This window comes from Amphiprion ocellaris, chromosome 9, assembly GCF_022539595.1.
Source record: "Amphiprion ocellaris isolate individual 3 ecotype Okinawa chromosome 9, ASM2253959v1, whole genome shotgun sequence".
In the NCBI taxonomy this organism is placed as follows: Eukaryota; Metazoa; Chordata; class Actinopteri; family Pomacentridae; genus Amphiprion; species Amphiprion ocellaris.
Genome location: NC_072774.1, coordinates 2,807,983 through 2,819,431, shown reverse-complemented (window position 1 = coordinate 2,819,431; position 11,449 = coordinate 2,807,983). Strand labels below are relative to the sequence as shown.

General features: G+C 40.5%; 1 protein-coding gene across 1 annotated transcript; it reads right to left on the bottom strand.

The window, feature by feature from the left end:
• Nucleotides 1–1,959: 1,959 nt before the first annotated feature.
• mrpl51 (mitochondrial ribosomal protein L51) lies at nucleotides 1,960–8,403 on the bottom strand. Its single transcript, XM_023296020.3, has 4 exons — nucleotides 8,241–8,403; nucleotides 7,797–7,891; nucleotides 6,762–6,869; nucleotides 1,960–2,664 (listed from the first exon to the last, which is right to left on the bottom strand). The coding sequence occupies exons 2-4, from the start codon at nucleotides 7,885–7,887 to the stop codon at nucleotides 2,468–2,470; spliced, it is 396 nt and encodes a 131-aa protein (XP_023151788.1). The 5' UTR covers nucleotides 7,888–7,891; nucleotides 8,241–8,403; the 3' UTR covers nucleotides 1,960–2,467.
• Between the last annotated feature and the right edge of the window lie 3,046 nt (nucleotides 8,404–11,449).

Genomic DNA, 11,449 nt, shown 5'->3' with positions numbered 1-11,449 from the left:
GCGCGGAGACCGTGTCAGCAGTGCGCAATTGCGCACGTGCGCAGCTTAGAGGGAACAGTGGACTCAACCCTCCTCAGCTTGGAGGAAACCAGAGTCCACTCATTTCTGCTCACATCTTCTCACGTTCTTCAGCTTCCTTTCTCTGGAAAATACGGCAAAGGTTCTGCTGGCTTCAGGACTCACTCTGTCCAGGTCCTAGTTGTCCTTTTAGACAAAACCTTGAGTCATATTTGACTCATTTTGTCTCATTTTAACAAGATTCTAGTAATTTTTGAACAAATCTGGCGTCATTCCAAAAAGATGTAGGCAAATCTAATTTTTGAGTCGAGTAATTCAGGATAATCTGATGTAATTTTGATCATTTTCAAGGTGTTTTGAACAAATGTTGAGTCATTTCAGAAAATTTTTTAGTCATTTTTGAGAAATTTTGAGCCACTTTGGTTAGAGGGATAATACTGCTCACTTGTGGTCTTCTTTGCGCTATTTTTTTTTTTTTTAAACCACCATTCCACAAAAATCGAAAATTTAACAGGACGGACATGACGGAGGACGACCACTGCAGCCCTGATTAGTGCTACTATGACTCCTTCTATTCCTCCTGATTAGTGGAACTATGACTCCTTCTATACCTGCAGCTCTGATTGGTGGTACTATGATCCTTCTATACCTCCGGATTCGTGGTACTATGACTCCTTCTAGTCCTCCTGATTAGTGGAACTATGACTCCTTCCATACCTGCAGCTCTGATTAGTGGTACTATGACTCCTTCTATACCCCCTGATTAGTGGTACTATGACTCCTTCTAGACCTCCTGATAAGTGGAACTATGACCCCTTCTATACCTGCAGCTCTGATTAGTGGTGCTATGACTCCTTCTAGACCTCCTGATTAGTGGTACTATGACGACTCCTAGACCTCCTGATTAGTGGAACTATGACTCCTTCTAGACCTCCTAAATAGTGGTCCTATGACTCCTTCTAGACCTCCTGATTAGTGGAAATATGACTCCTTCTAGACCTCCTGATTAGTGGTACTATGAGTCCTTCTAGACCTCCTGATTAGTGGAACTATGACTCCTTCTAGACCTCCTGATTAGTGGTACTATGACTCCTTCTAGACCTCCTGATTAGTGGAAATATGACTCCTTCTAGACCTCCTGATTAGTAGTACTATGAGTCCTTCTAGACCTCCTGATTAGTGGAACTAGGACTCCTCCTACACCTTAAAATCCACATTTCAATCACCTTAGTGCACCTAGACTGTGACATGATCTTACAGAGAACAGAAGGAGAGTTTCCATCATGGTGCTGCCCACAAACTAGAACCAGAACCAGATGGTGTCAGATGATGCAGAACTTACTTGAAATGTTCTGATCCATCAACCAGCTGAGGGATGAACTGATGCCGACTGGATTCATCCCTGCAGGAGTCCAACATCTCAGCAGATGTCTTAAAACTCTAGACGCTGTTACAGCTTCAAAACGACATGTTAACCAGGTATTTACAGAGTTTGGGTTCCACTATCCGTCTATCTGTTGGGCATCAGAACATCATGTTAACCAGGTATTTACAGTTTGGGTTCCACTATCTGTTGGGCTTTACAACACTATGTTAAGCAGGTATTTACAGTTTGGGTTCCACCATCTGTTGGTCACATTGTTTGGCCTCATGCAGGAAAAATATCAATAAACACTAACAAACATCTTGTAACACTTTAAAATGAGACCAATCACACCTAAACAAAGCATTAAACCATCTACAGATTAACCAAAAACTAACAAAACCTGAATTTATTCAGAACTTCCACAGAACATCTCACCCCAAATACATCTTCAACTGATGATTACTTTCATTGTTGATTATTTCCTGGATTATTCTATTAAATGTGTGATATATAAATACCCCAAAAAGGTCCAAAATCCAAGTGTGGAACTGAACAATAAACCCAAAACATCAGAATGAAATACTTTGACATTTAATTCATCATACAACTTCATCTACTAGGATTTGGATCTTGTACTTTGTCAAAGAGGAACTCTGATAATATTTGAAGTAATTGTTCAGCCCAACTTAAATGTCTTGTTTTGTCCAAAAATCTTCAGTTTTCTGTCACAGATGAGGAAAGAAACCAGAAAATATTCACATTTGAGAAGCTGAAATCACAGAATTAAGGCAGTGTTTATTAGAAAATGTCTAAAGTGAAGTAGCTGCAGCTTTAACACTAAGTTAGTGTGAAGTCCTTGAACTAAACCACGACAGACGTTAGCTAAAAAGATAAAGCTATTCAGCTTTAAGTTTCTGTTGGGTGGAAGAACAAGTAAAAAGGCTCCTTTCAGGGTTTTATACCATATATTCTGTTTCTGTTAATGAGTCCAACAACAATAAAGTACATAAATCTGGTTAACTTAGAAAAACACTGAGTGACACCATCAGTGTGGGCCAGTTCTGCTGATGTGGTTCTCGTCTGTTAACGATGTTTTCCGGTTCGGTTGAAGCGTCTGTAGAGGAATTTGATTCTCTTCTCCAAGTTGTGTTTGTCCTCAGTCAGCATTCTGTCCCCAACCATCTTCTTCTTCCTAATTAAACGCTGCAGCTCGTTTCCTTTGAACCCCTTCAGCCAGCAGGGGCCGATGATCAGGTCTTTAGGATGAGCTTTAAAATCCCCTGTAGACACACAGTGGACAGAAAAATCAGGAAGTGCAGAAACAGCAGAAAGATCGGCTTCTGTTGGACAACATGAGGTAAGACCTGGATGTATTTACGGACACTGTGCTGTGTTACATCAAGAACTGTGTGGACACAGTCACAGTGGAGAAACGCATCCGAGTATACCCCAACCAGAAACCATGGATGACCAGAGAGGTGAAGCAGCTGCTGAAGGACAGAAACACCGCCTTCAAAACTGGTGACAGGGCACTCTACAGCACAGCCCGTGCCAACCTGAAGAGAGGCATTAGGAAGGCCAAGATGGACTTCAGGAGGAGGATCGATGAACACATGGATAGCAACAACAGCAGGCAGGCATGGATGGCGGTCCAGCACCTCACCAACTACAAACCCGGCATCAGAGCTGCTGAGGGCGACGCTGAGATGGCAGAAGAACTCAACCTCTTCTTTGCTCGCTTTGAGACTGAACCACCAGGAGCAGCCACATTGCCACCAGTGGCCGGGAGGAACCCCGCCCTCACAGTGGGGGTGCACAAGGTGAGGCGCACGCTGAGGGGGGTCAACCCACGGAAAGCAACGAGCCCCGACAGTGTCTCAGGGCGGGTTTTGAAAGACTGTGCAGACCAGCTCGCTGGAATCTTCACCAGGATTTTCAACCTGTCACTGACACAGTCTGCAGTCCCATCCTGCCTGAAGACCTCCACTGTCATCCCCATACCCAAGAATCCAACTCCAACCAGCCTCAATGACTACCGGCCTGTGGTGCTCACACCAGTGGTGATGAAGCGCTTTGAAAAACTGGTTAGGAGTCACATCACGACCTTCATAACCCCCAGCTCAGACCCTCACCAGTTTGCCTACAAGGGAAACAGATCAACAGAGGACGCCGTGAACACAGCACTACACACAGCGCTGTCCCACCTGGAGAAACAAGGTAACTACGCCCGCCTTCTCTTTGTGGATTATAGTTCGGCGTTCAATACAATCCTCCCACACGGTCTCGTGAGGAAACTGCTGGACCTCGGTCTACCTCACTCCACATGCCTCTGGATAAAGGACTTTTTGACAGAGCGCCCACAGAGGGTCAGGATTGGCCCCCACACCTCCACACCCCTCACACTCAGCACCGGTTCCCCTCAAGGCTGTGTGCTGAGCCCCCTGCTCTTCACCCTCTACACTTCAGACTGCACCCCCATCCACACCAGTAACACCTTCATCAAGTATGTGGACGATACCACAGTGGTCGGCTGCATCACAGGAGGTGATGAGTCTGCTTACCGGGATGAGGTGCAACAGCTGACTGTGTGGTGTAGGGACAATAACCTGCTCCTGAACACATCCAAAACAAAGGAGCTCATCATAGACTTCAGTAATAACAAAATGGACTTTCAGCCCATTCTCATTGGTGGTACCTGTGTAGAAAGGGTCAGTGACTTCCGCTTTCTGGGAGTCCACATCGAGGAGAAGCTGACCTGGAATAAGAACACTACACAGCTGGTAAAGAAGGCACAAAAAAGACTCTACTTCCTGAGAATCCTCAGGAAGAACAACATCAGCCAGAGACTGCTTGTGTCCTTTTACCGCTCCACCATGGAGAGCATCCTCACCTACTGCCTCTGTACGTGGTTTGCCAGCTGCACAGTGGCAAACAGGAAAGAACTCCAGAGGGTCACCAAAATAGCTGAGAAGGTCATTGGGTGCCCTCTGCCCACACTGGAGGACCTTCATGGATCCTACTGCCTCAGGAGAGCCAACACCATCCTGAAGGACTCCTACCACCCGGGCCACTTCCTGTTTGAGCTACTGCCATCGGGCAGATGGTACAGGGCCATCAAACCCGGACAAATGGACTTAAAAACAGCTTTTTTCCAACGGCTGTAAGAGCCCTAAAAAACACTGGTCCGTAATACGTGCAATATATGCAACTGTCACTACCTCGTGCAATATTCAATATTCATCCTGTATATACGAACTACAGTTTTTCTCTGCTCTTATGTAAATACCTCAACCCGTGTTATAACGGTGCCTTTTTAATTTTAAATCCATCTTGTCATTTTGTGTTTTTGTTTTTATTATTACAAAGCTTTTATATATATTTTGTATTTTGCACTGTATGGCCTGCACCTTACCTTTCATTGCACTTGTTGCAATGACAATAAAGTGAATCTGAATCTGAATCTGAAGATGAGACAAGATGAGATAGAATGACATAAGATATGTAAGATGAGATAGAATGAGATACGTTATATAAGATGAGATAAGATGAGACAATGATACAAGATGACATGAGATGAGATAGAATGAGATAAGATATATAAGATAGATAAGCTAAAATGAGATAAGATATGTGAGAGAATGATATAAAATGATATGAGATAAGATATATGAGATAAGATGGGATAAGACCAGATAGAATTAGATAAGATGATATATGAGATGAGATAAGATACGATGAAATAAGATAATATGAGATGAGATACGATGAGAGAAGATAGAAAGAGATAAGATGATTTAAGATATGATGAGATAGAATGAGATAAGATGAGATAGAATGAGATAAGATGAGATGAGACAAGATGAGATAACATACGATGAAATAAGATGAGCCCTTATTAGTCCTGAAGGAAACTCTTTTACTGGATTCTGCTCAGAAAAATGTAACTACATAACGGGAGAATAAATAGAAAAATAAGATCTAAGAATAACACATTACTGAAAATAAAAACTAGCATGCTAAAATAAGACAAGGGTAGAAAAGTAAGATGTTATACTGAAAATGATTCTGAGGTACGAGAGTAATATCACACATGATAGTTAAATATTGCATCTAAAACTGAAGGACTGCACATTACAGTTCCATGTTGTACAAAAAAATGAAATACTACATGATAATGAACCTGACATTGAGTAAAGTACTTCTGCAAACAGCTGGGGATGTTATTGATTGATAATTAATCAGATAACTGCCACTAATAATTTAACTCAGGGGTGTCAAACATGCAGGACAACTTTGTAAAGTATAAAAATTCCAGAGAACACATTAACTGCAGATTGTAAATTAGCAAAACTATAAATTTAAAATAATTTCTAGATCATGACAACTTGTTTTGATTATATAGTAAAATACTAGATTGTTCTTTTGTTGTTTTGTTTCTCATTTTTGTAATATTTTGTCTTGTTTTTGTTGTTTTTTGTCTGATTTTGGTCTCATTTTTTTGTCCTTTAGTTTCTGATTTTTGTCATTTTGTGTTTCCTTTTTGTCTCGTTTGTGTTTTTTGTCTCATTTTTGTCATTTTGTGTTTTGCTTTATTCGTTGTTTTGTTTCTCGTTTTTGTCATTGGTCCTTTATTGTCGCTTTGTAACATTTTTATTTAATTTTTTGCAACTTCCAGATCACGGTGTCTATAAAGAAACATAACATTTAGTCCCAGGTATCTGGAACTGAATGATGTAGTATTTTACATTATGATCAAAATGCCAAAAAAAGACAAAAAAAAGACAAAAAAACCCCAAAATATTAGAAAAAAGGAGACACAAAATGACATAAAATGAGACAAATGACACCAAACAAAACAAAAAAGAGACAAAAAAGGTTACAAAGCGACAAAAAAAATTAACAAATGACACAAGCGAGACAGAAAAAGCAAAACAACAAAAATGAGAAACAACTAAAATTTGACAAAAGTCAGACAAAAAATGACAAAAACAAGATAAAATATTACAAAAATGAGACACAAAGTGACAAAAGAACAACAAACAATCTAGTATTTTACTTTATGGTCAAAGCAACTTGTCATGGTCTAGAAATAATTTAAAATTCATAGTTTTACTAATTTACAATCTGCAGTTAATGTCTCCTCTCGGATTTTCACACTTTACAAATTCGAGCCAGACTGGACCCTCTGGAGGGCCGGTTTTGGCCCGCGGGCCGCATGTTTGACTCCCCTGCTCTACTGGGTTCATGTTGTATTAATTGATTACTGACTGATGAGGTTATTGACTAATGTTTAAGGAAAATAATCAAGATTTTCATCCTGATGAATGACACTGATGTTAATGATCAGATTTAAAGGGTCTCCTGAGGATTTACTTACCCAGGATGCCGACGTTGTCATAAACTCCAAACATGCTTCTCTTCTCTGTCCACCGGTCCACAGTCTTCAGCTGAGGGATGGCATGCATCCGGATCCTGCAGCAGGTACCTGAACGCAACACGGATTCAGGGATTTACTGATCTACACACAAATAATGACAAACTAATTTAATACAGGTTTTATGGTATCTTGAACTGTTTTTAACTCATTTCAGACAAAAATCAAGTCATGTTGGGCATTTTAAATTCATTCAGTGCAAGTTTTATATCATTTTGGATTGTTTATAACTCATTTTGGACACATTTGAGACTGTTTGGACAAGTTTCAAGTCATTTAGGGCATAATTAAACTCATTTAATACAGGTTTTATGTTATCTTGAGCTGTTTTTAACTCATTTAGGACAAAAATCAAGTCATTTTGGCCATTTTAAACTCATTTAACTCAAGTTTTATGTAATTTTGGGTTGTTTGTAACTCATTTTGGACACATTTGAGACCGTTTGGACAAGTTTAAAGTCATTTTTGACAGAGTTTAACTCATTTAGGACATGTTAGAGGCAGATTAATGCATTTAAACAGACTCGCATAAAAATAAACATCGCCAGTTGCAGGTTTTAGGTTTTGACATAAACTGAGACACAGAACAGGTGCAAGATGACATGAATGTAGAAGTTTAAGAAAAGCACGTGTCTGTTGAGCAAAGCTGCATGGATGGACACATTTACAGTCATTCTGGACAGTTTTTAGCTAATTTTGGACAATTTTAAAGTAGTTTTGAGCATTTCAAACTCATTTAACACAGTTTTTGTCATTTAGAGCTGTTTTTAACTCTAAAGCAAACGTAATCGGCATCTAAACTGATCAATCTATTATTTGGAAAGAAAACCAACATATTGATTGATAATAAAACAAGACGACCCCATTAATGAACATAATCTGAGGTAAATTCTGTTGTTTTAGTTTCCAAACAAACACCAACCAACAACCAACCAACCAACTGGTTGGTGTGGAACCAGGACCAGGACTAGGACTTACTGGTGGAGATGGCTCTGACTGGGAGCAGCAGGTTCCCAGCAGACTGACAGAAGGTGGATCCAGCTCTGAGCAGAACCGCCAGAATCGACATGTTCCTGCAGCAGAACACAGCAGATGTATCCGTCAAACTGGTTACTGTGTTAAACTAGTTCCTGGGTAAATTAGCCACTAGGTTAAACTAGTTACCGCTTAAATTGGTTACTGCGGGTAAACTGGTTACTGTGGTAAACTAGTTCCTGTGGTAAACTAGTTCCTGGGCAAATTAGCCACTGGGTTAAACTAGTTACTGATTAAACTGGTTACTGTGGATAAACTAGCCACTGTGTTAAACTGGTTATTATGGGTAAACGGGTCCCTGTTAGCTCCGTTAGCTTCCTCCAACGTCTCCACCGTGACCCTTAGCTTTAGCATTAGCATTAGCTCCGTAGGTCGGTAAACCGTCACCTGTTTCCTCCTGAACGTCCAGCGGCTGAATCCTGCTTCAGTTCCGATGATTCTGTTGTTAATGAACCGAACCTCAGCGGAACATTTTAAACATTAAACGTCTCTGAGGATGCAACACGCTGCTGTGACCGCTGCAGTCTGATTCCGGGTCCCAGAATGCACCGCGCCGCCGCCGCTACCGTAGTATCTGTAGAGCTGCGCAAGGAAAAAGGAACTCGCTTTTGATGTTTTCAGCCAGCAGGTGGAGACACAGGAGGAAATCCTTCAACACACGAAGATGTGCAGCCACAAGTTATTTATAGAAGTGACACGTTCATGTTTAGGGTAAAGTTTTATTCGACCAACAGGTTTCTTCTGGCTGGAAATGACGTAAACATGAGACAAAACACAGTCAGACATCGTGTTAGAGATGTTTACGGAGAGTTTTAACACTTATTAAAAATCATCAGGAACAGATTTTATGTCATTCAAAGCAGTAATAAAAAATATTTAGGCTCATTAAAATGACTGGTTGTATATTGTTCTAATGTACTTTTAATGTGATATGAACAGAGCACAATATTGTCCGAAAGGGACCTTCAACAGTTTAATATTACAGTGAAACTGATGTTTTTCTTCTTCTACACATCTGAATTTAAGATCAGAACATGAAAATAAGAGTCAAGTCGAGCTTTGCTTTGCATGTTTTTGCACACACAAGCCTCAAAATTATTCCTCCACATGCCAAATTTAGATTTAAAGAACATTTTTATTTGATCGGCCAGTTTCTTCAGGCTTTAAATGATATAAACAAGAGACTAAACACTTCCCATCTTTGTTTGTTTTTTTGCATTTGTACTAAAAAATATCATGTCCAGAATTATTCAGAAAATGGTTGCAGTTTTTTTTTTTTTTTAAATTAAATGCAGCTTCAGTCTCATCCCAGATGTTCCTGTCAGGTTCTAGTCCACTATAAAGGTAGAACAGCTGATGCAGTAGTTCTCTAGTCAGTTATAGTCCCAAAAAAGACCCAGAATTATTCCTCTCCATGCCAGAGTTTGTATTATGGTAAACTTTTGTTTGAACGACAGATTTCCTCTGCGTGGAAATGACACAAACAAGAGAAAAAACATAGTAGAACACTGTGTTAGAGATGTGAAATGGTGGATTTGGACTATTTAACTTCATGTTTTTTACATTTCATTGCCTGAAACTATATATATCCCTTGAAAAATGCAGCTTCTATCTCATCCCAGATGTTCCTGTTGGTTCCCTCCATGTTCTATCGGGTTCTAGTCCACTATGAAGGTAGAACAGCTGATGCAGTGGTTCTATAGTCAGTTTCTAGTCAGTTCCAAGTCATGGCTGAAAGCAAAGAGCTCAGTGAGCTGCTGTTAGGGTCCATCACTGAGAGAGAGCTGCACATAAGACCTTTAAAGGCTCTAAAGTCAGATCCAAGTGTCTTCAAGGTCCAGTGTCCACAGTTTGAAGCCTGATGGAAAAGTCCAAGGAGTTCCACACTGTGGAACATGTCAAAGGGCTGCTAGGAAGAAGAACAGTAGAGACCAAGAAGAATCCAAGGATCAGCACCAAGAGCATCCTGATGAATGTGAGCAGTTCTGGTAGCAACATGTCCATGAGAAGAACAAGGCTGGTCTCCATGGATCACACCAAGGAGGACTCATCAGAGGAAGGAGAAGCATCCAACGGTCCAACATGGTGAAGCTGGGAATGTGATGCTTTGGGCTGTTTTTGGGAAGCCTGGTCAAAGGAAACGGCATCAGGAGGAAAGATTGTGGAGGAGAACATCAGGTGGTCTGCAGAAGAACTGCTCCTTGGGCAGCATTGGAGCTTCCAACAAGACGATGATGAGGAACATGGAGCCAAAGTGGTGAAGAGAAAACAATGAGAAGATCCAGACCTGAATCCATCCAGAATCTGTGGAGGAACTGAAGAGCAGAGTGATGGAGAGGAAGCCTTCAAAGAGCTGGAGATGGACACTTGGAGGAACTAAATCCCAGTGGAGACCTGCAGAAAGACTGTTAGACACTAGAACTACTGATGGACTGATGGAGGAGATGAAGACTCTGATCACTGAAGAACAGGAGGAACAATCAGTCTGGACAAAAACATCTAAAACACAACTTCTGATTGAGTTTGTTTCTGTCATTTGCAGCCAGAAGAAACCTGTTGGTCAATTAAAAAGTTGCTTTAAATCTAAAAATAGAAATGTGAGATTCAACAAAGTTTACTGGAGAAACACAATAAGGTGTCTTTCTGCAAAACTTCGTCTGAAATATAATTTAGAGAAATCTGCTGATTATGAAGTGTTTCTTCTGTTATTTAGTGATTTCATTTCCTGATTTCAAAAAAAAGAGAGAACTAAATAATAAAAACATGTGATTAAAACCTCAATGGAAAATTATAAACTTTTTTATTTGCTGTGACTGTAGCATCAGACTGAATGAGGTTTCAGCTAAATGAACCCATAAACACACACATTAACACACATTCTGATACTTTCAGTCTTACTGTTGTACAGAGCTGGGTGGAATATTTTGTCATTTTCAGAGAAATTCGAGCAGCAGCAGATGTCGTCTGTATTTCATTCTTGCTCAGCCAGTGGAAATTTGACCAACATTATTAAACATCAGATTCCACTCAGCAGCAGCAGCTCTGAGAGAAGAGATAAACAGGCTGAATGCAGCAGGTTTACTGTAACTCTGACCTGCTGCGACGTGCAGAAACCTGCACACATGTCAACAGGTTTTCTGTCGAATGAGGCTGAGCTTCTGATGCCAGCGATGCATCTTCTGGTTTCTGCTTCATGTCGATTAAACTGCTGACAGACAAAGATTTGAATCTTCTCAGCAGAGTTTTTTTTTTTTTTTTAATCTGCTTCCTGGCAGCAACTCTAAGTGGAACATTATAACCATCACCTACATATGTAGAAGAGATTATTGAAATGAGACCGCAGCTGTTTACAATAACTAAAGGCTTAATTCTGACTTTAGAGGCTAAAGTTGAGACAAACAGGAACAAACGAGTCATCGGCTTCTGCAGAATAAAGCTGATTATCATATTTTCCTGCCCATTAACATGTTCATCTGCATGGCTGCACATGTTTCCATGCCAGGGGCAGCTTTTATCTCAGCTTCAGTGGAGCTGATTCACCGGCAGCTCAGGAAACTAAGACCACCTGAAGTCCCTGAACAGCTTCTACTGCAGGG

Excerpts from the sequence above, each read along its gene's own strand:
- mrpl51 (XM_023296020.3), bottom strand. The coding sequence starts at position 7,887 with ATGTCGATTCTGGCGGTTCTGCTCAGAGCTGGATCCACCTTCTGTCAG. Across the intron at positions 6,870-7,796 it reads AGTCAGAGCCATCTCCACCA|GTACCTGCTGCAGGATCCGG; the intron begins GTAAGTCCTAGT and ends TGTTGCGTTCAG. Across the intron at positions 2,665-6,761 it reads TGACAACGTCGGCATCCTGG|GGGATTTTAAAGCTCATCCT; the intron begins GTAAGTAAATCC and ends GTGTGTCTACAG.